This window comes from Neolamprologus multifasciatus, chromosome 15 (assembly GCF_963576455.1).
Source record: "Neolamprologus multifasciatus chromosome 15, fNeoMul1.2, whole genome shotgun sequence".
Taxonomy (NCBI): Eukaryota; Metazoa; Chordata; class Actinopteri; order Cichliformes; family Cichlidae; genus Neolamprologus; species Neolamprologus multifasciatus.
In genome coordinates, this window is record NC_140453.1 from 7935588 (window position 1) to 7961196 (window position 25609).

Here is a 25609-nt window from a genome sequence, read left to right on the forward strand (position 1 = left end):
ATTTACATATTAAAAGACACTGTCGGGCATGTCTTATTAGGTAGATCTCTGTGCCAGTGCAGCTTATTGTGTCATTCTTGTGTGATCACGTCTAAAGGGAAGATGCCCAGTTCCACTAAAATGCAATCTTAGCAAGTGTCCCCCTCATCAAATGCCTAAGAAATCAGAGGGTCTGGTGCATGATGACCACTCCAGACCCAGCTCAGGTTTCCAACCAGAGGGCCTGGGTAAATTTAGTAAGACGCTGTTCACTTGCACTCAACAGTCAGACACTTGACATGCGCGGAGAGAGTAATAATACAAGTTCTTGAGCAGACCAGACTCATATCTATCGAGAGGTGGCAAAGAACAAACATCTGCCGCTGGGATTAAACACACTATGGAATCATGATATCAGCAGAAGATGGAGACGAGTTAGATGAGGCTGCTCAGAGCTATGCCACTGACACCACCTGGAGCTGGGTAAAGCGCTTTAAGAAAAAAAAATTTATCTGCATGTGTGGAAAAAAACACAAAAGCATGAATAATGCTTAAAGCAAGTTATACCCGTTTGTGTGTTTCAGCATTTGTGCAATTTGTGAACATGAATAAAGTAGTCACGGCAACCTTTCAAAGTCATGCAGTAGGTTCTCTGAGGAGAAGCAGGGAGAGCGGGCTTGTATTTTTCCATAATCCACCAGTGTAAGACTAGACGTTACCACTGAAACTGAAGATGACGGGCTCAGACTCATTAGGTCAAGTAAAAGTTACGAGATACCCTACAGCAGTTGTTATCAACTATATTCACAAATGCATCCACAACACCGAAAGACAGCAGATGTTTTCCTTTTTGTTTTTCCATATTTGTTTGACATCTTACAGTTAACTTAAATTACTTTTTAAAAACAATCTGCAACCAAAAGCTCATCCTTTTTCCTTTTAGCCTCTGAGTCAGAGTTTAGTCTTTTCAGCCTCTGTCTCATGATCCTCAGGCCAGAATAGCCTCAGCCAATCAGAAACCTATATTATTTTAACAACTGACTCAATCAAAATGTCGGTTAACAAGAATTAGTAGTACCTGAGGCAAACTGTGTTGAGTAAGTCCGGTTTATGGTGGAGTCATTTGTAAAAAATGACTGTCACGCACCTTTCGCTGCATTTTTTGCATGTATTGAAGTGCATGACCAGATCCATGACAGGACAAGCAAACATTTTACCTGTAAATCAGTAATTCATTTAAATGTTAAATGTTAAATGTAGCACGTTGTCTGCAGAATGGACAGTGTGCTATTACACCCTTAAATTGTAAGTACAGTATGTGACCTCTGCTTAGGAAGGCAGTGAACTGACATCTCACAAGTCACCACTTCCTCTTGGCCTCACAGGGTGTGAGAACACAAAAGCAAAAATGATTTCCCCTTAGCAGGGCTGTCCTAAAAGAACAAGAACAGCTTACATGTTCACCAGTTGAGGTCTATTACAACAGTGTAAATGCACCAAGTAGAACATTTGAAGCTGATGTTTTTCTTCAGCCGAGTAGGCAAGTGAGACTGTCACATGTCAGCAGGTTTCTTGTAGCCTGACACAGGTCACGTCTCTGACCATTCATGTTGAAAATTAAACTGATATCATGTGCTTTTTTTAAAAGTGTACAACGTTGGCTGAGTTTGCCTGGCAAAACAACGTGTTCTTAGAAACATGTCGGCAGCTGTGTGGCTCATGTATCCTCGGAGGGTCCAGTGACGCCAGCGTTTCTCACCGGCATAATGTGTGTCCCGCCTGTTTACGTAGGCACTCTGGGATAGGCTTACCGATGGTGCAGATATACATCGGTATGTGTAACATCAAGTGTTTAAAGGACAGTGTGTTTACTGCAGATATTCAAAATAGTTTATGTAAAAAAACAAAATGAAAGTGTTTTGGCGTTCAGTGTAACTTGCAAGCATGACATGTTTTACACTGATGAGTTGTTTTGATCCCTTTTTAGGTACATCTGCTTAAAAGGCTTGTTGCTTAAATGTGATCACGTGGCAGCAACACAATCCATTTAGGCATGTAAACATGGTGAGGATCACCCACCAAAGTTCAAACTGAGCATCTGATTTAAGTGCCAGACACGCTGGTCTGAGCATTTCAGAAACTGACGATTGAGTGGGATTTTTCCATATAACCATTAGTAGGGTTTACAGAGAATGGTCTGGAAGTGAACGAACATTAATTGAGGCCAGTTCTCTGGGTGAAAGTCTCCTATTGATGCCTCAGGTCTGAGGAGAATGGCCAGGTTGCTTTGAGCTGATAGGAAGGCAACTATAACACAAAACCTTGATGGAGATGGGCTACAGCAGCAGAAGGCCACACCAGGTGCTAGTTCTGCAGCTAAGAACAGGAAACTGAACTGTGTTTAAACACTACAGCTATTGTTCCTATGTCTAACACTTTAGGACTACAGTGTACCCATCTACTGATGGCTGCTTCCAGCAGGATAATGTGACATTGCTCAAAGCTCAGATGATCTCAAACTGGTTTCTTCAACATGACAATGAGTTCACGGTACTCAAATAGTCTCCATAGCCACCAGATCTCAATCCAACAGAGCACCTTTTGGATGTAGTGGAACGGGAGGTTCACGTCATGGATTTGCAGCAGCTGTGTGGTGCAAAATGTTTCCAGCAAGTTTTTGAATCTATACCATGAAGAATTAAGGCACCTCTGAAGGCAAAACGAGGTGCTAACAATGAATAAAGTGGCCAGTAAGTAAAAATAACCATAGAGTGTAATAAAGTAACTTAAATTCTGCAAAAGCGAGATTAAAAGCATCCTGGCCAAAAATATTTGCATTGCTTCCATTTGAAATTTGCATTGAGGGAAAAAATGACTAAGAGCGCCTCATATTTCCTGACACCAACCGTCAGAATTTGAAAAAGGATGGTTGCGAAAGTGCAAAACTAAAACAATAAACGCTCATTTTAAGTTGTGATGGAAAACTACTATGAAGACACAAACTCTTCCCCTTTCTGCCGCACAGTCTGGAAAAACAATTAGATCGTGTTCGCTCAGAGACACATTTTCCCAGACACACAGGCTGAGCTTGCTCTGGTTGCAGAAGAGCTGCACGTGAGGCTTTTGTAGCGTGTAGCCCCGTCCAATATTTGTCCTGGAGCATGAGGGGAGGAGTCTGCTGTCATGATTTTGGGCTCTGAGGCACAGAGATACAGACAGAGTGGTTTTGGCAGTAATGTAATTGTACCATTAATGAGATTTTTAAATTAAAAATGACATTGGTGCATTTACATCATGACTTCGTTTCCTTCTCGAGTATGTTAGTCTTTGCAAACTCAGCGTTTGCATCTTTCTACATTAAATACCCATTTTTGCTTACGTTTAGTAACCTAATCTCACCAACCACGAGCCGACCACATCCTCTTCGCACAGTCTCACTGGAGGGTCTCGCGCTGTAAGCAAACATGGCATGTGCTACGAGGCAGAGCTGTGATTGGCTAGAAAGATCACCTCACAGCATCAGACCTGGCTGACAGACTGGTGACTTTAAACGCTTACGAAGCATCCACTGCTTCCTGCTGTCAAAGACTTAAGTAAAGTGAGATGTCTTGCTGTAGATTAATTTTTTTGTTATCAGGGTTACAAGTTTAATGCGACTGGATGTAAACGGTCACGAAAGAGCATAAAGTCACTCTGTAGGCACAGAAGAGCTCGGATAAAGTAAGAAAGAGGGTAATTTTGTTGCCACTGTGGCAACTGAAGCGATTTTTTTCTTTCTTCTTGGCAACTCAACAGCTCGACGCTGATTGGCCAACTAACGGGCCGGGGGGTTTTTTTTGCAAGTGACGTCGCCCAGTGACAGGACTCCTGAGTGAGAGGAACAGACTCGCTTAGAGAGGGAGAGTCAACGCTTTAACTTAAACGGTAGCGTTTTTGCTCCATGCTCCCAGGAGCTGCATCCGGGCACCAGACATCACCTGTATCGAGGAACAGGAGGTCTTTTAAAATGTTTCGTTGTTTTGTTATTCCCGGTTGATGCTCGTCTCCCGTGTGTTGGTTAAAAGGCAGCCCCTCAGCTCGAACAGGTATGTTTTGGATTGTTTATGTATATTTGACACCACCTGCCTCTGAGATGAAACCGATGATAAACTGGCTTTATTTACTCTGTAGATGTCTGTTATAACCACGCTGGCCACTTGTGTGTCTTTTATCTGTCTTTACGCTCATTAAGCTTTTTTCATTCATCACAAAAAATTCCCGTTTGCCCTGTCAGGAGGTATATGAGTCAGCTGTTTACCATATCGATTAGACCTTATTACACTTTTAGGTGTTTAAACATGCGTTATGGAAGCTGATTTATCACATCACATGTTTTTTATTTAAAAAATTAAATAAAGGAACTTCCTTACATGTAGAAGATTTTATTTTCTTACATAATCAGGAATAGATGGTAAATGGCCTGTATTTATATAGCGCTTTTACTAGTCCCTAAGGACCCCAAAGCACTTTACATATCCAGTCATTCACCCATTCACGCACACATTCACACACTGGTGATGGCAAGCTACATTGTAGCCACAGCCACCCTGGGGCGCACTGACAGAGGCGAGGCTGCCGGACACTGGCGCCACCGGGCCCACTGACCACCACCAGTAGGCAACGGGTGAAGTGTCTTGCCCAAGGACACAACAACCAAGACTGTCCAAGCCGGGGCTCGAACCGGCAACCTTCCGATTACAAGGCGAACTCCCAACTCTTGAGCCACGATCGCCCAGAGCTATTCTAAAGGATACAAATGTGGCGCTGAAAAAGTGCATAAAAGGTCTTCTTTAGATCGCCAAGATGCCTAGATTGCATCTTGTACTGTGTGTTGCTGTGTGTTGATGTGGGACTGAACACATTATCTGCTAAGCTGTTCAGCCAGACTCTTCCAAATGAACATACCACAGCTAAACACAAGTGGATGGATGGATGGATCCTTTATTGATCCCACTGGGGAAATTATTTGGTCACAGAGCAGGATGTGCCACAGGCATATACTGTGAGCCTTATACTATGAAAAAATTTGCACACAACGGTGATTAAAAAAAAAAAACCCAAACAAATATAATATAATAAGTTGAATAGTAAACAGTAATCGTACCAGAGAGTAGTGCTAATTACATTAATGAATAGCATCCACACTATAATTCTAAAAATAAATTTAAAAAAAATTAATTAATACAAAGAGTGGATCTATTACTTTCTTCCATGTTTCCTGTCATATATACACTGTTCCAGTGGTGGATGCTCAGGCTTTATAAAGGCTCAGTTTAAGATAAATAAGGATTCTTTTCAACTGTGAATAATACTAAGCTATTCTAAAGGATACAAATGTGGCGCTGAAAAAGTGCATAAAAGGTCTTCTTTAGATGGAGGAGCTCTTTTTCTGACACCCAGCCCGAGTATTTTGCTAGTGTTCAGAGACACTGAGATGAAACAGAAAGAGGAACAAACACAAGACATCTATTTTTAGATTAGGCTGCACTGTACTGTGTAACAGTATTTTGCGCTAAAAGTCCTCTGCTTGAAAGTCAACAGTGTCGTAACACAACGCCCCGGTGGAAAATTCGGTTAATAATTTAATACAGCAAAGGTAATTTAGAAGAGATCTTTTATAAGATTTAACAGTCGGTGTCTCTGTTCTTCAGACAGGGCCTCGTCTCTTGTTCGCATGTCCTCAGGGGATAGGATATGTTGGCATTTTTCCAACATATTTAAGCCCATCTTTCCCTGGATCACCACCTCCAGCACTCTCATCCTGTCTGTTACAAGAAGCTATGCAAATCATAATAGTAGTCAGTCTTTACCCTCTGTAGCCTGCTTACGGCCAAATATAAGACGCTAAATATGTTCCAATTTTCACCAGCGCGGGGCTAGAAATGGAAGCTGAACTATTTATAAAATGTTTCTATTTACATTTGTTTTTTAAGGGGAACTCTAAATCCTGTTGGTGTTGAAAGGTTGTTTGACTCAAATGGGCTTAAAAAATACATAAGGGGGTGGATGGGGGTTTTATGCATTGAGTTCATGCTATATGTACTGTATTACATTATATACACATGACTTGACAGTCTGGTCTAACTTAGTCTGTCCTTTGACATTTGATGTCTGAATGGAAAACAGTTGTAAGGCTTTACAGACTTACAGTATGAGGCCCGAGGGGATGTAAGATGTAAGAGAGACAGTAAGGTCAAAAGTGGTAACAGGTTCTTTGTACAGTTTGTAATTACAGATCAGGAAACAGCTTCAACTCCTTCTTCATCTCTTATCCATACAGAAAGCTTATTTTACCTCAGAGTGTTGGAATAGCTCGCTCTTTTTCCAGCGGCGTGACAGTTATGTCATCAGTGCTTTGATTCACGGGCTGAAGATTGCTACGGTAGATGCCTACTCATAAGCGCGTCCACTTTTGAAAGTTGACCGAGTTCAGGAAGAGGTGACTTACGCAAGTCATTTTAATCCGTTCACTTCCCCCAGACCCGTCAAACCATGAATTTCGTGGGCCAGTTGGCGGGCCAGGTGTTTGTCCAGGTCAAAGAGCTGTACCGAGGCCTCAATCCCGCCACCCTCTCTGGCTGCATCGACGTCATTGTTGTGAGACAGCCCGATGGCTCCCTGCAGTGCTCGCCATTCCACGTGCGCTTTGGCAAGCTGGGGGTCCTACGGTCCCGGGAGAAAGTGGTGAGAAGATAAAAAAACAACAACAACAACAACAACAAGGGCATCTTTAGAGGAAAAGTTTAATGTTCTAGTTTGTTCAGCTCTCACCCTTTTGCTTTCAGGTGGACATGGAAATCAACGGAGAACCAGTAGATCTCCACATGAAGCTCGGGGAGAACGGCGAGGCGTTTTTTGTGCAAGAAACAGAAAATGATCAGGTAACGATTGGGAGTGTTTCCGCGAAGCCTAATGCTGTCTGCATGTAATTATATTTTGATTAACTAATTTGGCCAAATCATCTCAACTCATGTGGAACTGCTTAAATGAACAGGTGAGAAAATGACACAGCAGTGAAGAACTTTATATAAAAAAACCCTAAAAGACTGTTATGTTTGTAGCTATATAAAAGGCAGTACATTTCGATCGTGGCTCAAGAGTTCGCCTTGTAATCGGAAGGTTGCTGGTTCAAGCCCCGGCTTGGACAGTCTCGGTCGTTGTGTCCTTGGGCAAGGCGCTTCACCCGTTGCCTACTGGTGGTGGTCAGAGGGCCAGTGGCGCCAGTGTCCGGCAGCCTCGCCTCTGTCAGTGCGCCCCAGGGTGGCTGTGGCTACAATGTAGCTTGCCATCACCAGTGTGTGAATGTGTGTGTGGATGACTGGATGTGTAAAGCACTTTGGGGTCCTTAGGGACTAGTAAAAGTGCTATACAAATACAGGCCATTTACCATTTCCACCTTTATGTGGCCTTTTTGATTCAAATAAAACCAAGATTCAAATGATAACACTTTATTTACACCCTGCGCTCACACACTCCCCATTTGCAACTGAAAAGTGTTATCCAAACTTTCTTTTTCCTACTCAGAGTGATAGTAGTTTGAACAAAGTCGCACTGTGTACAGAGTTGGCACAGCACCCAGGAATTTCCCCCCTTTCCTTTTTTTAAAAACAGACTGCCTTTGTTTATCAGCGAGCAAGAGCTGAGAACGCAGAATTTACTTACCCAGGCTTTATGACCTGGAAGTATGTCAAACACTGGGAGCATGAGGATAAATCGGAAACTGGATAAATATGCTTCTGGAAATTTAAATGTTTGCGGTATTGCAGTATTTGTGAAACTGGCTTAAGTATTAGAGAAATGCTCAGAGCTTGGCGAGTTAAAGATATGTCAGAATTCCTCCAGTCTGACCTACATTTCTACTTTTTATGTTTACGAAACTTCATGGAAAGCCGTTTTTCCTCAGTTTTTTGGAAGTCAGTGTTTAATTTTATTTTGGTTTTGCGAGGTTCAGTTGCAGCCTTAAAGAGCCTGGTTGCATGTAGTCTCATCTTCTTTCTCTTTCTCTCTCTTTTTGGCTTTATACGCACATTAGGATGCATGCAGAAAAAGACAAAAACAAGCTCTAAAGTACTGAAGCTTGGGGCTGGCTGTAACGAGGGAAGTGTCTGATTTATTTTCCCCTGGGTGGTGTCAGATTCTCAGACTTGAACGAGCAACTAGGGGAGGAGCGTTGTTTCTCTGAACCCATTTTCTTGGCTCAGGGAAGCAAAACGTGAGGCTTTGTTGTCAGACCACAAATCATGGTGTTATACGTCAGTTTGTCTTCACTTTCTGTTTTTCCCCTAAGTCTGCACACACATATTTATGTTCCCCTGGATGGACAGCAGGAAACCTCCTGGAAAACTCTTTTCTTTTCCTAGAAGGAGGGATCATAAAAGTGACTCTAAACTTCACAGAACTTAGAAACAGAGTCTGCTTCTGCTTTGGCAAACCCTTTCCTCTGTGGAGGTTTTTGCAGTTTGGCAGTTAATTGCAAACCTATGTCTCAGACCAAAGTCATGTGATACACTAACTATGGAGTGGGGGGTTTATTGCAATGATTATAATCTTATTATTTATTATTAATCCTTTATTTATCCAGGTAAAAAATCTTATTGAGATTAAAAATCTCATTTCCAAGAGAGACCTGGCATCATGGCAACAAAAGTCACATACCACATAGGTATATAACATTTAAAACAAATACAATATCCCATACCAACATGTGTAAAATATACAATAACAGATCAAATTAAGAGTACATTAAAAACAATCACACTGAGTAAAAGAGCTGTTCTCTCGTTCCTTTAAGACAGACTTAAACTCTCCCAAGGTAACCAATTCTGATAATTTCAGTTCCTTCTGCAGATTATTCCAGGAAGCAGGGGCAGCGTATTTAAAAGCCTTTTTCCCCAATTCTGTTCTGATTTTTGGGACAATCAATTGTATGATTTTGTTCGAACGAAGGTTGTATTGGTTGTTGTTTTTACACATATAAACACATAAATAAGATGGAACCAGCCCAAGGAGAGATTTATAGATAAAGATCAACCAATGGGAGAGTCTGCGAATATGCAAAGATGGACATTTAGCAGCAGCATACAAAGAACAATGATGTACACGATTTCCATAGCCAGTAATAAAACGTAAAGCACAATGGTACACAGGTACATCTTTTGTTTCTCAGTGGTTGACATAGCTTCATGTTAAAGCAGGAGATAATAGCTGCACTATCACATGTTGTTCTGCATTACAAAAACCAAAGTGTGAACAGTGGGGGAGTCAGCAACACTCCTACAGCACCCAATTTCAGTGCAGACCTAAAGCTTTGACAGTAAATCCAAACAGATTTCCTCATGTGGGTAGTTTTTGGTGTAACATTCAGGCTCTCTGTCTACTCGGCATTGTTTCACTCCTGTTTCCTGTCTTAACAGGAAGTGGTTCCCTCCTACCTGGCCACCTCTCCTATCCTATCGGACGGACCCGTTTTGATGGGGAAGATCTCCGGGACACCCATACAGAATCTGTGCTCCGTGGCAAGCAATGGCGAGAACAGTAACGTGATGATGAAGAAAAGAAGGAAGAGGAGGAGGAAGGCTCGGGCGGACAGCCTGAGGAGAGAGGAAAGTGGAGACTACTCCGCGGACGAAGACATGTTCCCCATAGACATCAGCTCGGATGAAGTGGCAGAAATGGAGAGCAACAGGTAAGAGCTGGGCGTGAGGAGTGAAGGGAAATGGTGAAGGACTAATCAAATACCCATGCAGAGGATGATCACCTGACAGTGTAAGAGAGAGTAAAGTAAACCCTGACTAACTCGTCTTTGTGATTATACTGCAGGTCTTCATCTCGGGATGTCTCTAGAGAGGAGAACACAGTTGGTTCGACCAACAGTTCTTTCAAACAGGCTGGCATGTACACTCGTTCAGATGGGGAGTGGAGTCCCATTCAGAGGTGCTCAACTCACACAAAACCTTCACACCTACAGTAAATACTATAAATCCATGAAATAAATGTGGAAATGCTATAATCTCTTTCTCTTTTAGTCCTGGAAACTCTCGCCCCACATCTCCCAAGAGTGATTCTGAGCTAATTGGCAAACCGTCAAACACAGACAATCAGAATCCAGAAATGCACTGGGCGTGGGGAGAGCTGCCTCAGGCCGCCATGGTAGGAAAGCCTTAATCCTGATACCCTAATCTGCAGTGTTGTTATTTCTTCAGCTCATATTATCATCTTCTTCTCCACTCTTGTAGCCATCTGTCCTTCCACTGAAGTCCAGCCCTCCACCAGTTTGCCCCGTATCTATCCCGGTGTCTGAAAGCACGCACTTCCGTGTGATTACGCCTGAGGTGTCTTCGGAACAGTGCGGACCCTGCTCGGAAATACAAGCACTGCGACTGCTGATGCCGACAGAGACGATGCACACAGAGGAAATGGTCGTCGCAGTTGGGCCGGATGCAGAATCCATTGGGATGGAGTCTCAAACTTCAGAGATGCAAGTTACAACAGTGGGAGGCGTGGCAGCTCGTATGGTGGCCGACATGGAGGACACTTTACCTCGTCCACAAGGCAAAGCGGACTCTCCGTCAAAGAAAAAAGGTAAACCTTAAAAAGGTTTCCCCACGTATCATTTAATGCACTGTGTTACGTCAAGAAGCTGCAGCTTCAAACTGCAAATTGCTCAAACTCAATCAGTTGCTCTCCGTAGTATAAGATAAGATTGGATTTACAGCCAAAAATGTGTCTGAATCGCTGCATATGATTGCAAAGATAAACAGGGGCCAGGTGAACGGATCTGGTACTACAGGGAAGCATACAGCCTCATAATAATCCATCCATAGACCCTCTCACAGAGATCAAGCTGGCAAATGATTTGCTTCTGGATAAATCAGTCAGGGGGGAAAAATCTAAGAGGCTGAAAATGAATTTGCTCTTTTGCAGATAAAAGGAGTCGCCATCTTGGTTCTGATGGAATTTATCTGGACGACATCACTGAGCTTGAACCGGAAGTGGCAGCCCTTTATTTTCCTAAGAGGTATTTGGACATCACACACGCAGAAATACAACTGTATGAAGAAAAGTTTCATACAGTTGTATTTCTGAACTGTGCAGAATGATCAGCGAGATTCTTATCAAAAGTATCTCCTCTTTTTCTTTTTTGCAGTGACACCGGTGCAACAGTGAGGAGCATCTCAGATCCGGGCCTCCACAGCACCAGTCAGTCTCCTCAGTCGGTAAGCTCTGGAGGAGACAGTGGAGTAGACAGTTACTGCGATCCCATGTCTGACCTGCCATCGATTGCCATCTCTTTGTGTGGGGGGCTCAATGACAACAGGGAGATCACGAAAGGTAAACGATCACGTGACATGACACGACTCCAAGATGCACTTTAGACTCTGTGTTGTAAGCATGGGGAATAAGTAACGTGTGGGGTTTTTTTCTTCTCCCTTCCTTTTACAGAGCAATTTTATAAGAAGACCGTGTCCTATCAGCAGTTCACAGAGAACCCCTCTATCATCGACGACCCCAACTTAGTGGTGAAAATTGGCTCAAAGTAAGACATTCGAGTGTACTGAATGGATTCATGTGTCACACACTGCGGGCAAAAACAGCAGCGTTAGCACAACTCTTTGGCCTAATGAGCCAAAATTGGCTGAAAAACATGTGTTTTGCTGCATTTAGGGAAGGGCTAAAAATACATTTTGTTATCTCCCACAGGTACTATAATTGGAACACTGCAGCTCCGCTTGTGCTGGCTATGCAAGCCTTTCAGAAGCCTCTGCCAAAGGTAAGAGTTGATTGCAGACGCTGCACAGATATTTAGGACTCAGTAAGTTGGGTTGGATTACATGAGAAGTATTCCCCCTTCTGACTGAACCCGGTACTGCACCACTTTACATAACATAAGGCCTAATGTGGAGTCTGTGGACCTCAAACCTCACTGTGTTCAGTTTTTGCACCTGCAGACAAAATTTACGTTGTGTAACAAACGTCTTCCAAACTTTTGCTCTCAAGCTAAATGTTGTTTTCCCCTTTGTTCTCTCCTCGTCTTATTTTATTACTCCCTCCATCCGTTAGTCCTCCTGCCCTAATTACATTCACTCAACCTTACAGTTCCTCCTCTGCTGTCTGACCAGTGTTCTGGGCTACAGCTCTGTATGTTTATTTTTTGTTTTAAACACCCCTCTTCCTTTAATATCTCTACACTAGCTTTCACTTTTATTTTGTTGGTGTATTTCCCCCCGCTTTGGCCTCAGGCACATTCTTGGTTTTGCCTCAGTGTTTGTTGATTTACGGTATAGTTTGCTTTATTTTTTAAGTGTGTCTTTATGGCTTTGTGTTGTGGTTGTTTGGTGCATGTGTGCATCCATGTGTGTGTGTGTGTGTGTGTGTGTGTGTGTGTGTGTGTGTGTGTGTGTGTGTGTGTGTGTGTGTGTGTGGTCTGCTTCAGGCTGCAGTGGAGAACATTATGAAGGAGAAGATGCCCAAGAAAGGAGGAAGGTGGTGGTTCTCCTGGAGAAGCAGAAACAGCAGTGCCAAATCGGTAATTTAAAGCGGCAGCTATGTTAATTGTGAGCAAGTTACGCGCCAGATAAATACCAACCTGGCACTGTTTTTATTACCTATAGGATTCAGCCTCTGAGCGTGGGGCCTGTTGCACTGCTGAGCAGGTTGGGAATATGACAAGCAGGTAAGAGAGCATTCCTGGCTCAAAGTTGTCCTTGCTTACTTACTGAGGTTTATATTGAAGCATATAAATGCCCTGTTCACCTCTCTGATGACAGATTGAAAGAAGAGTCATCCTCTAGTGATGAGGACCACCGGGAAGCCAAGCAGAACTCTTCCCCCATACAGACAGAGCTGGTACTCACAACGGGAGGCGTGTCTTATAAGAAAACTCTCCGACTCACATCAGAGCAGCTGGTGAGCACACAAGTTAAAGCACAAGTTTGGATATGATAGAGAGATAGCTCAAACATTAAAAAAGAAGCATAAAAGAATGAGTTACCAGCTCGAGCAAGATGGCAGCAGTAAAGATCCACCTGACAAGCCCAAATGGTGCAGCTATAACAAAATTATTTTCCTTTCTGAGTGGTTTTTCATGGATTTTCACCCCCTTCACCAAATTTCCCAGCTGTCTCTTCAGTTGCAAGACGGGCCTAACGATGTCGTGTTCAGCGTCACCACTCAGTACCAGGGAACCTGTCGCTGTCAAGGCACCGTCTACCTCTGGAACTGGGATGACAAGATAATTATCTCCGACATAGATGGAACCATTACCAGGTGCGTGTGTCTTGTTTTTATTTGTTTTTTTAAATGCATAATGAAGTTTAGTTTGGACGGAAAATCTACTAGAAGTTGCTCCAGTATTAGGTTCATCTGCATGCTGTACAACTCTGTGCACAGCAGGGTTCAGTGTGATGAATAAACTCTTCACGGCTGTTCCATCTGTAACATTTATTCACTGCTGATTATGAGGCAATTTGTCATTCTGATCAGAAGATTAAATATGCAGCTTCTTGCAAAGGTAACATTTAATAGAGAGCTAGCAGGTACTTTTCCAGTTAATGTAACATTTAAATCCTCTCTCAGCCTAAACAGAGGATGCTTTTCTATATTCCAACAATGAGAAGTATTCCAAAGGGTTTTAAATCTGGATGACTATGACATAAAACATCATTAGATTTTTACACAAGTGCAAAAAAAATGCATTTTTAATAACGCTTGCTTGTATTTGTCTCCAGGTCAGACACATTAGGTCATATCCTGCCCACACTCGGGAAAGACTGGACACACCAGGGGATTGCTCAGCTGTACCACAAAGTCAGCCAGTAAGAACTACTTTATTAACAGTCTACTCTCAGTTTTAAAGTAAAGCATAAAGGAGATGTTATAGAAATAAAATAAAGCTCTTAGAGAAATGCTTTTACAAAGTTAAAGAAATTATTTAGTAATTTCAACTCTCTATTGACACAAGTTGGTTAATATTAATCTCTTCCTCTCCACATCAGAAATGGCTACAAGTTCCTGTACTGCTCAGCCCGAGCGATCGGCATGGCTGACATGACTAGAGGTTACCTCAACTGGGTCAACGAGAGAGGCACTATGCTTCCTATGGGCCCCGTCCTCTTGAGCCCGAGCAGCCTCTTTTCAGCGCTGCACAGGTATTTCATATCACAAACGTGCATCTGTTTTTCTATATTAGCACATGAGAGGATGCAGGAGGAACTCATCGTGCAGTGCTGATTGTGTTTCACAGGGAGGTGATAGAGAAGAAGCCGGAGAAGTTCAAGGTAGAGTGTCTCACTGATATCAAGAACCTCTTCTACCCCAACAAGCAGCCGTTCTACGCAGCATTCGGCAACAGACCGACGGTAACTCACATGCGGCTCTGCAGAGCTTACAGACAGTTATATTTGCTTATAGTTTAGTCTATTTCTCACCGTAAAAGTGAGTTTGGATGTTCACTGAGGGTAAATTGAAGCTTTTTAGGTATTTTTTGCACTGTTGAAGTCTAATATCCAGTATATCTAACATTAAAAATGCCCCTGTTCTTGTCTTTGTAGGATGTATACTCGTACAAAGAAGTTGGGGTGTCACTAAACAGGATTTTTACAGTGAACCCCAAAGGGGAGCTGGTGCAGGAGCACGCCAAGACCAACATCTCATCGTAAGTCCTTCACCCAGGTCCCACTGGATTGCTCTCATGGCCCTTACAGCATCACTGCATCATCTCGCTCTCCTCTCTTCTCTTCAGCTACGTACGTTTGTGCGAGGTCGTTGACCACGTGTTTCCGCTGAAGGCCCGAGCGTCCTCCTCTGACTTCCCCTGCTCGGACACCTACAGCCACTTCACCTACTGGAGGGAGCAGTTCCCCCTGGTGGAGAGTCAGGAAACTACATCTCAACAGACCGCCAGCTCCAGCAGCTGACCGACTACCTCTGGCCTTTGGAGCAAGGACTGAATGATGGTGTGCATGAGATGTAGCAGAGGGTTGGAGAATGATGTGTGTGAGTGTATAATTGTTGAGTTTTTGTTTTGTTTTTTCAACAGAAGATGGAGCACTTTATAAGTGGACAGCGGAAAAGTAAAACTAGTAAACGAGTAAAGCAATCTGCTGTGAATAGTCTTAATGCACAAGATGGATATAAGCGCACTTTTATTAAAAGATGGACTTTGGGGTCATCTGACTAAACGTATTTTATTCAGGCAGCTTAGTATGGATACTATTTTATAGGGAGTGTTGACAATATATCAGTAGCTAGACTACAATTTATGACCTAGACAGTTCTTTAACCCACACTATAGCTGAATTATGGCCTCTGTTTATCATAACGAGAGAGCAGGTTACTTAAATTTGTGCCAAATAGTCAACGTGGAATTTATTTTCTTACTGTGATCATCTGCTCTGCAGGGCTAGAAGTGGTGTAAACATTTCCACATACATACATGGCTTAAATTAAAACAGTATAGTTAAACCAGCATCTTCAGTTGAATTCTACATTTGGTGTTATTTCTGCGTTTATTTATATATTTATTTAACCGATGCCATTTTTTTGTCCTCTTTAGTGGACACACAGCCTTCAATCAGCATGGAAGTGCAGCTCTCCACATGCATTTGTACTATGTAGCAACACATACGTGAGGCGACCGAGCCAGTGAGTGTCAGGACAGAAAAGCACAACACTTTAAAGCATCGTCTTCCTTATTTGCGAGAGGGACTGGGGAAATATTTGTTTGTCTATTCAGAGTCTGCATGTGTTGTGGTGAGAATGTGATTACAGTTTGTGAGGTGCAGTTTTTCGCCTTTCTGTTATAGTTCATCTAGTCTACGTTACTGTATAAGATGCAGACTGTGTAAGATGTAACGTACACTTCTGCTACTGCTAGCAGCTAAGAGAGGTCATTGTATTTTAAGAAAAAAAGGGTCTTTATATCATGTAATGCGGTCATATGAATATGTAAACAGGGACTGAGTCACTTAACAAATAAAAATGGCAGAGTATTATCAGCCTGTAGTATAGTTTCTAAGAGATGCTGTGTGTGTGTGTGTCTGTGTGTGTGTGTGTGTGCATAATGCTTTAACAATGCTATTATTCTTTCAATGAAAGAGCTAAAGTAGCATGAAATTTTATTTTTGCCTTAGCTGTGAACGTGATCTGCATTTTGCTCTCTTTTGAACAGTTGCTTGTTAAACTGGTGCAGTCGGACTCATAAATGACATTGGGGTAAACACTTTATGTGTGAATAGAAACAATAAAGACTCCTCTGCTTGCCTAACTCATGAGATGATCATTGTTCAGCAACAAAAAAAATACATAAATAAAATGAAGATTTACAAAAATTTTCACCTTCATTTTTGTGGTTGCACTTCATTTTGAGACTGCAGCAATAACTTTACGTCATTGTTTTCTGCATGACTTTATCAGTCTCTTACAACCCTGTGGAAGAATTTTGCCCCACTCTGTCTGTACGCCACCACTGTAAATGCTGCTTCATTTCATTGAGGTTTGTGGGCATTTACTTATGCACATGTCTCTTAAGGTCCTGCCAAAGTATATCAATTTTACTATCTTGACTTTGACGGGGATGCTGATAGATTTGCTGAAAGGCTTGGGATCATGGTCCTAATGAATTATTCAGTTTTGACCAAGCTTTAGCTGTTGGACAGAAGGTCTAACATTTGCCTTCAGAAGACTTTGATACACAGAGGAGTTCATGATCAACTCAAAGACTGCAAGGTGCCCAAATCATGACCCGTCCACCACTGTGCTTGCCAGTTTGCACAGATATTGCACAACAAATGTGGGGCTGTGCATTACCATCTCCACTTTGCTCTCATCTGTCCAAAAGGACATTGTTCCAGAAGCCTAGTACATTTAACATTGTAACTGAAGCCGGTACACCTGGAACTCTTGGGGGGTTTGCAGTTTCTCTGAGTGTTTCCTTTTAAGGTGAATTTGATGGGAAGTGCACTTCTGGGAAGATTGACAACTGTCGTGAATGTTTTCCACACGTGAATAATCTTAAGCACATCTAAATGCTCCAAACCAGCAAAACTGACAAAAAAAACAACGATAATTTAATCAGTCCCTGTGGAGTGCACGCTCAGCTGATGTTTAATTCTTGGTTATGTTTCCTCCAAAAATATTCAGACATTTTTTTCCACAACAGACAAACTCTAGATCACTTAAAACATTAGCTATCGTACTCAACAGCGCGCGGGGGGTGAGGGGGGTTACTTGGGAGCAGAGGGTTGAGTATTACAATGTGCGGGAGGAGTTTCCAAAACCCAGGCACACCATTGGCCCCGGGCCCCGAAGTGCTGCATATTTCACGCAGTGTGGAGCGAAGATAGCGTCCAAGCACAAGAAAGACAGTCAATGAGACCAGTCACCAGTCAGCTTCAGTGTTAGTGTCCGCAAAGAATGACGAGTACGGTAAGAAGCAAGTTTTAAACGCGTCTGTTTTTATCTTCTCTCGGGCCCGTTGACGCTTTTCTTCAAACCTTTCAAAGTTAGCGGCGACTATAAAATATATAATACCCAAAAGGAGACCGCCTGAAGGAAACCTGTAGCGATGTTCGCTTTTGTCTGCCTTCAAGCAGGGCTTGTTTTTGCTGTTAATTATGCAGGCAGGGGTGTCCTGTGGAGCCTGGCCGCCTTAAGCTGCTCAAACTTTGGCCTACTAAGAAAAACAGCGACTGTATGTAAGCCGCTGTTGCTTAATAGTTTTTCACCAGCCAGTGTTGGCAGGTCACAGCAGCCTGCAGAACAGAGCAGCGAGGAGATAACGACTTTTATGGTTTTAACTCGATAAACTTTGTGATTTAATAATTGAATTTGTCTCAGACCACTTTTCCAAAGTAACAATACGTCAGTTTTTCCTTACTGTTAAAATAAACAAAACTAGTGCTTGTATAAAAGGCTAATAAACAATTAAAAACCAACAATGGGATAACTATAGGGATGTAAAATAACAGTTCAAAATAACAGTGTGGTGAATAGTTGTTGTCCACATATATTTTCTTTTACCCCCGCCCCCTCTTTTTTATTTTATTTTATTTTATTTTATTTACCAAATAAATAAAGAGTCTTACAAAACTACAGTCTGCTCTATAAGAATTATAGCATTTTTAAAATGTATTTATTTCTGTAGTTTTTGTCTGTTTTTTGTGAGCTCGCAGCTTTAATTCAAGGGTTTTAAGAACGTTTTGCATTAAGTGCCTTTAGGTTTGAATTTAATAGCTAAAAAGCTGCTCTGCTGGTTTGACTATTAAAGGACATCCCATTTATTTTTCCTTGAGATGCTTTCACCGTAGGCTTTAGGTCATCATCCATTTGCAGTGTCCGATCAATTTTGCAGCACTTGACTGAGTCCAAGGCGAGAGTGTAGCCCTGTACACTTAACAGATCATCCGGCTTCTTCAATCAGTATTTACATCATCAAGAAACACCAGTGATCCAGCTTCACTAGCAACCATACCATACCATAATGTTACTGCCACCATGTTTGGCAGATGATGTGGTATGCCACGGATCATGTGCGCTTTTAACTTCTTAGTCATGCTTTGGTCTTACCGTCATTCTGGTACAAGGAAATCTTGGTTTAATATAAATACACGCGAACTTTCGGAAGTTGTTGTGATTGGTAGTTTATTATTTTTGCAGAATGAACCAGATTGCAGAGTTTTTTACTATGTGTCTGATAGATTTATTTCAGTTTACATTTAACTTTTGTAATAAAAATTCAAGTGAAAAGCTACAAAATGCCAATTCAGCAGTTGGAATCAATGCCACATATTTTATTAGCTTTATGTGTTACAAAATAACAAGGGAACAACCTAACCTTGTCATGAAATTGCTTATCAGTCAACTGTCCAATTAATTTATAACCTCTGAAAATGGGACGCTGTGCATACAAATGGATATAATTCCTAAATGTAATGCAGTAAATTTGTTAGACCCCTTGAATTAAAGCAGAATGTCTACAGTATAAAAAATGTGGTGCTAATAAATCTGTATTCAAAACAATCTTGCTCTGTACCCACGTTACTGAGTTGGTAGATTAGTAGTGTTGTTGTTGTTTTCTATCCTGTTACAGATGTTCCAACATCTTAACTTTGAGACTTTTAACATAAACCTTACTCCTTCCTTCAGTATAAAGATTCAGGCACTGCAAGCCTGAAGGATGAGGAGGAGTTTACGGATATATTGGAGGAGAGGAGACGCACAACTGATCTTGGCTATGCCCTGAGAACCTTTAACCCTCAACCGTACAAAGGAGCCCCATCCAGCTCCACTTCTGACCTCAAGAAAGCTGTACTGGAGTCCCAATATCTGCGCTATATTGCCAAAGAGGTCAGTCATTTTATTTAGTAAAAATATATAGTTTTTACTGTTTTGTTGTCAAAATAGTCAGTTTTTTCTCCCCTACATATTCCCTCTCAGATTGCCTTGGAGACGGGGTCATCCGTGGAGAAGGTGAGACAAGAGGCTCGTGGGATTTTGGAGGAAATGTCTCACAATCTGCAGCTGGGGTTTATCAGGCTGATGGGCTACACTGTCAGTAAGGTGTTCAAGAGACTCTTCAGAAGCATCTATGTCAACATGGAAGGACTCAACATGGTCAGGACTCATCAGAAATCAATACACTTTAATCAGTTATTGGCCAGTTTGTTTCAACAGCAGATCTTTAGAGGTCACACAACCATTCTGATACATTTGCTTTACTATAGTATTTGCTACTATTTACTATACAGAGAACCTTGGAAGTTAAAATTTTCTGTCACTGCAGCTGCAGCAAGCCATCCAGGAGAGTCCTGTGATCCTGATGCCCAATCACAGGAGTTATGTGGACTTCTTGATTGTCTCCTTCATCCTGTTCACCTACGACATCCCAATACCCGTCATAGCTGCAGGAATTCGCAAGTATCTATTTGAATTAAGACAACAAAGTGTTATTTAAATCATACTAATTATACACGACATTATATACATTTTGATTGCATCGTAGCATCCAAATATTATTATTATTATTGTTTATTTTTTTGTTCCCACTCCTTCCCTTAAAAGCTCTTGCAAGCATGAAGGTTGTTGGAGAGATTCTGCGTCGCTCCGGAGCTTTCTTTATCCGACGAGCAATCGGCTCTGACAAGCTGTACTGGGCGGTGCTGTCAGAATACGTCCGAACAATTGTCAGGGTAAGACAAGGACTTTTTAAAAGTATTCCTAAGTGCATCTTTGGCAGTCAGCTTCTGTATTTAACAATTAAAAGAAGAAGGCTTCCAACAGCTTAATGTGTTTTCCATAGACAGGATGTGCTCCTTTGGAGTTTTATGTAGAGGGTTTCAGGAGTCGCACACTGAAGTCTGTGGTGCCAAAGCTTGGTAAGTGTCTAAATGTACACCTTTGTTGTTTTTGTTGCTGTTCCCCAGGATATCAAAGTGTGTGCATCTCATTATTTTGGACTTTTGGGGGTTTTTTTTTAGGTTTTGTTGCTTTAATTTTATAGCAGTTAAGCATGATGACCTTTTTTCTATGGTGGCCCGGGGAGGTCAAATGCACTGCAAGTTAAGAAAACACCAGAAAAAAGAAAAATGCAGCACAAGCAGACAAAATACAACTGAATAAAACAAAGCAGAAATGGTGAAAAAACAAAGAAAGAAAAAAACAACCCACAACAGAATTTGAATAAAACAATTGAAGTAGGGAAAGAAAAACGAAATTTCACTAAATGCAACAGAAGAGTTTCTGGAGAGAGACAATAAGGTGACGGACCAAAACATGCAAACAATTACACTTAGACTCACTTAAAAGATTCATTTAATAATGTAGGTGTTTGCTATTAGCTGTTTACTGTTAGCTTGTCACTTCCGCAGCTGGTCCGTCACATTTTTGTCTCCTCAAAAACACTTCCATTGTGTTATGTGAGGTCTTTTTTGTTTTTAGGGTTTTTTTTGTGAGATTTAGCTGTTTTTTCTATTTCTGTTGTGTTTTATTACAGGTTTGACCATAAAGGGCCATTGTACCCTTTGTCATTGTACAGTACTTTACTTTTGCACACCAAGGGATCATGCACTCACACTTTAGGATATTTTAATTGTGAAAAGTCAAACAAGTTTACAGTATTTTTAGATCATTTTGTGTAATTTGAATATTCTTTTCAACTTATTTTTATTTCCATATTTTTTTTACGTATTCACTTGTACATGTTTTGAGCATCTTGGTGCCACATCTGCATTTGTCTGCAGGTATGATGGACATGGTGCTGGAGCCATACTTTAAAGGTGAGGTGTTTGACATTACGCTGGTGCCCATTAGTATCAGCTATGACAGAGTAGTGGAGGAGTCATTGCTTGCACTTGAGTTGTTGGGTGTCCCCAAACCCAAAGAAAGCACCACCGTAAGTTTCGTCTCGTTGCTGACTTGATAAAATTTCCCATGCAATCTTTGGTCCTGAAAGATATGAAACTACAGGCCTCTTGCCCTCGCTCTTTCACTGCAGGGACTGTTTAAAGCTAGCAGAGTTCTGCAGGAAGATTATGGCTGCATGCATGTGAACTTTGGCCGCCCCCTATCTGTTCGACAGCTGTGTGAGGGAAAGATAAATCGGAGCGAGTACAATCTCATACCAAGGTACAGATTTGCTTTTTTTTCTGTCTATGCAAGACATGGTAGCCATGTGTGCCAAAGTCACAATTGGCTGTAGCTAAAAATTGTGAGTACTGAGTATACACCAGCCAAAGTGAGTATTAAATAATTTTATGATTGACCATTTATATATTCTGTTAATGTAATCTCCATTAGTGATATATAAGCAGTTCAAATGAAGTGCATAAAACACCTTTTACATTTTTGAAATGTGTTTTTATTTATTTTTTCTTACTCATAGTGAGTGTAAAATGAACCAAATCAACAAAAGCATAACAAGTGTAATAGTGATACAACTTAAATGAATATTTTTGTCGTTGTAAACCTTCAAAGCCTGTATGTAACTTTAGAATCTACCTCGTTTTCTGTTTAGAGATCTTCCACAGAGACCAAGTACGGAGATCCAGGACTGTGTGAACTGGCTGGCTCATTTGATTGTGCGAACCCAGGAGGAGGGCTCATTGATCAGTCCTTGGTCTCTGATGGCTTGCCTGTTGCTCCAGGCTCCAATTACAACTTTAACAGAAGAGGGTTTGCAGTGGCATGGGCTCACGGAAAAAACACTCTGGCTCAGGAAGCTGGTGCTGGACTTCAGGGGCCGTCTGAACTGGCCTGGTGAGTGAGCCAGATGGATTTCAAAGATATCAATTTATTTTAATTATACTGTGTAGAAAGCAGCAGCATCAAGCTTAGGGTTAAGATCAATATAGACTTTGCTTATAGTGGGCATTTAATGAAGCTTGCTTTCCCTTCAGTGACCAGCAGGTGGCCTTAGCATATTGCATTGCTAGACAACCAGACGCTGTTAATGCAGAAGAGTAACTGAGTAGTTTCCTTGCTGTTGCATAGGCTCCTTTTGACCCGGTCCTATGTGGATCACAAAGATTAGGTGAATGCAAGTTGGCACAAGTGTCCAGAATCACTTAGGAGATGTTCAGTGGATTAATGCACTTTAAGTAACTTATCCTAAGAGGACTCCACTGAACTGTCTCACTTCACAGGTGTCCTGTGTGTGGACATTCACACATGCAGGCACGTGTGCACACTTCAACACACACACACACGCACGCATGACTTTCTGAAGGTCATGTGACCCTCAAACTTGAAACCCGTTTTGCAGCACGCACCCCAGACTCAGACGTGATGTCATCCACCGTGGCTCTTCATCACTCCATCGTCCATCATAAAGCGGGCTGTGTCTACCTGGTTCAGGATGGAGACCCTGCGAGCCAAGATCCACTCAGCCCAGAGGAGGGTGTGATGAGGACGGCGGCAGCGGTGCTGATGCTGGTTTCCTACAGGAATCAGGCGTTGCATGTCTTTGTGCGTCCAGGAATACTTGCTACAGCCATCCACATCACAAAAAGCACACAGAAGGGTAAATGTTAGGTGCAGTTGCAGATTCTGAGTCTCATGAATGGACACGTCTTGTTTAACCTTTTTCTGTTCACAGATGAGCTGTTCAGCTTCTTCTGCTTCCTGCGGGACGTCTTCTCCAATGAATTCATCTTCATCCCTGGCAAGGCCTCGCAGGTAACAGCCATGTTTGTCGGGATCACGATTATTCTGTGCATGAACTGGGTAAAAGGCTGTAGCCTCTCGTTTATCCAATTCTCAGGAAGAGCTAATGAAAGAAATTTTGTGCTTATAGTGCTTCAGTTTTTTGCTACTATCATATTCATACACACTTGTGTATGGTTACCAATGAGACAGATTATTATCGTGAGTATATTATTGTTACTCATATTGCATATGTCTGCCCCTCCATCATTTAGGACTTTGACGAGGCATGTTCACTTCTGCAGAAATGTGGAGCAGTCCACATGAGTCAACAGGAAGTGACCGTGTTGGAAACGGGGTTGGAAGTGTTATCCTTTCTGCAGAAGCTGCTGCAACCGTTCTTAGACTCATATCAGGTCCATCTAACTTGAGTATCTCTCTCTGTGATTAAGTGTATTTCGTGGAGAGTGACTGTTGTGAAGATTCTTGGTTAGATGTTGTAAAGGTTTTTTTTCTTATTATGGACCTTCTATTGTATTCTAAGAAATGTCATTAAACATTAACCACTGTTATCAGATAACAGATTATGATTAACAATCATGGCATAGTTTCTAATGACATAAAGAGACATGCTGTAGTTGCATCTTTGAAACTTGAAAAATTATAAATGTTGTCATTAAGACATTTTATGACCATAAAGAGTTCAATTTTGTGGGAGCTTATCTGCATTAGCAAAAGTATATCGAAAACTTTTTGTCTTTTAGTAAGACAAATACAGTTTTGTGTGCTTCCTGGTTTACATATATTAAGATTATCTTTAGAGAGGAGATGCAGTTCACATCACTGAGTCTGAAACTAAAGACACGAGTCCTGCTTATGTGATTTAAAATGGATATTCCAAACATCAGTTTATTTCCATCTTGTGTCTAATGTTTATAGACTTATAGATTTATAGATGCACAGTACAATATTTAATGACTTCAAAGAATCTCTTGCAACTTCACAGTAACCATCCAATGGTGGTCAAGATAGTTTACAACTAAACTATTAACCATTTGGAAAACATTAACATCTGCTAACATGAAAATTATTTGTAACATTGTTAACTTACTATTGACTAAATTTTAGGCAAAGCATTTATTACTTTTTGACCACAATTTGACTTTATTTCCACATTAATATACCAACGTTTTAATGATGGTTTTTTTTTCCCTCATGTCCAGCTGATCTTCAGGTACTTGTGTGAAAACGGAGCTCACGTCTTTACAGAGAAGCAGTTCCTACCTGCTGTGCAAAACCTGGCTACAAAACTCATCCTCTCAGGTAAAACTGAGTGTGTGGAATGACCTCTGACCTCTAGAGTTGTCTGCCACCTGGTAACTTGCAGATAACTTACAGTTTTTTGTTTTTTGTTTTGCAGGTGATCTTCACACCTTTGAAGTCCTCTCTTCTGACACACAGAAAAATGTTCTTTCTGCACTGCGGAGACTGGAGGCAGTGACAAAGTTGAGGGCGTGAGTAATGAGATTAAACCTACAGCCCTGTTTGGTTTTAAGCTCATTTTCTTTGGTGGCTTGAGAAGCTGTCCATAATGCTGATGCCAAAGTTACACATGCACTCTTCTCATCTCAGGTCCCAGCAGAACGAATACAAAGTGAACAAAGCAGCTGTCAGAAGAACTGGTGACATACTCTGTAAGATTATTTGTGATATTCCAGTAAAGATAAAGCTGATGTTTTGTGTCCGTCTTGAGAATTTTGTCGTATTTTTTTACCTTGCTGTCTTTAAAAATGATCAGATTACAGTTGTTTACTACACCCGCCTGAGGGATCTTTCTTATTTTTGTTTTTGTTCCTCTTCTCTCACTGTAGCTGGGAAAATCCCCCCTGAGAGCCTCCACGCTATACCTGATGCAAGACTTTAGTGTCAAGTAGAATAAATCCATCTTCAGTATCAGCTCACAGTCCTGCTCCCCCCATCCCCAAACTTGCCTGTCTCTTCATTACTTCTTCTTCCTCATTGTCATCCCTGTGGTCTCTTTAGCAGTTTGACTGTGTAAAGATGCAAATGCAGTCTGAGCTCACAGGTAAAATACTTGATCCCGGATGCCAGCCAGACTTAATCTACTGAATGTTGGCTAACTCTGTGTCCTTGCTGTCATGCGTTTGAGACCTGAGAGGGCTGAGATGAAGCTAAAAAGCCCTGCAGGATAAATGTTGGTGGCCTATTGCTGATTTAGTTTGACTTTAACCAGAATCAGTAGGTGAATAATAACATACTTTCTATTGCTGATCCTATTTTTTTTTTATTTTTTTTTTGGTAAATATATTGCCATAGATGTATTATTAATGACTGAGATAATGAATAAGAGAGCACTTTAAAATAAACTTGGTTGCCAGTAAGATTTGGTATAAAAGAATGTAGCAATAAAGCTCTAAAGGCCAAAACAAGCAAA

General features: G+C 41.5%; 2 protein-coding genes across 3 annotated transcripts; both read left to right on the forward strand.

The window, feature by feature from the left end:
• The first annotated feature begins 250 nt into the window (after window positions 1-250).
• Window positions 251-16346, forward strand: lpin1b (lipin 1b). Of its 2 annotated transcripts, none has more exons than XM_085131952.1 (20): window positions 251-462; window positions 6499-6702; window positions 6804-6899; window positions 9432-9703; window positions 9838-9951; window positions 10044-10167; window positions 10254-10599; window positions 10942-11035; window positions 11165-11349; window positions 11461-11554; window positions 11719-11788; window positions 12452-12544; window positions 12630-12691; window positions 12786-12924; window positions 13136-13284; window positions 13746-13832; window positions 14013-14165; window positions 14261-14375; window positions 14568-14671; window positions 14759-16346. In XM_085131952.1, the coding sequence occupies exons 1-20, from the start codon at window positions 388-390 to the stop codon at window positions 14931-14933; spliced, it is 2751 nt and encodes a 916-aa protein (XP_084988078.1). In that variant the 5' UTR covers window positions 251-387; the 3' UTR covers window positions 14934-16346. The 2 variants fall into 2 exon arrangements, with proteins under 2 accessions (XP_084988078.1, XP_084988079.1); XM_085131953.1 differs by lacking the exon at window positions 251-462 and adding an exon at window positions 485-4064.
• A 905-nt stretch (window positions 16347-17251) lies between these two features.
• On the forward strand, window positions 17252-25603 carry gnpat2 (glyceronephosphate O-acyltransferase 2). Its single transcript, XM_085131956.1, has 16 exons — window positions 17252-17442; window positions 19162-19362; window positions 19453-19629; window positions 19799-19928; window positions 20077-20204; window positions 20315-20390; window positions 21255-21406; window positions 21509-21639; window positions 22028-22269; window positions 22775-23032; window positions 23108-23187; window positions 23430-23570; window positions 24378-24477; window positions 24575-24668; window positions 24787-24848; window positions 25026-25603. The coding sequence occupies exons 1-16, from the start codon at window positions 17431-17433 to the stop codon at window positions 25076-25078; spliced, it is 2037 nt and encodes a 678-aa protein (XP_084988082.1). The 5' UTR covers window positions 17252-17430; the 3' UTR covers window positions 25079-25603.
• The last annotated feature ends 6 nt before the right edge of the window (window positions 25604-25609 follow it).

Coding starts and splice junctions, on each gene's coding strand:
- lpin1b (XM_085131952.1), top strand. CDS start 388: ATGATATCAGCAGAAGATGGAGACGAGTTAGATGAGGCTGCTCAGAGC. Junction 10,168..10,253: donor AGCTGCCTCAGGCCGCCATG/GTAGGAAAGCCT, acceptor CCACTCTTGTAG/CCATCTGTCCTTCCACTGAA. Junction 10,600..10,941: donor CTCTCCGTCAAAGAAAAAAG/GTAAACCTTAAA, acceptor GCTCTTTTGCAG/ATAAAAGGAGTCGCCATCTT.
- gnpat2 (XM_085131956.1), top strand. Junction 19,363..19,452: donor TGCGCTATATTGCCAAAGAG/GTCAGTCATTTT, acceptor ATTCCCTCTCAG/ATTGCCTTGGAGACGGGGTC. Junction 21,640..22,027: donor GAGTACAATCTCATACCAAG/GTACAGATTTGC, acceptor TTTTCTGTTTAG/AGATCTTCCACAGAGACCAA.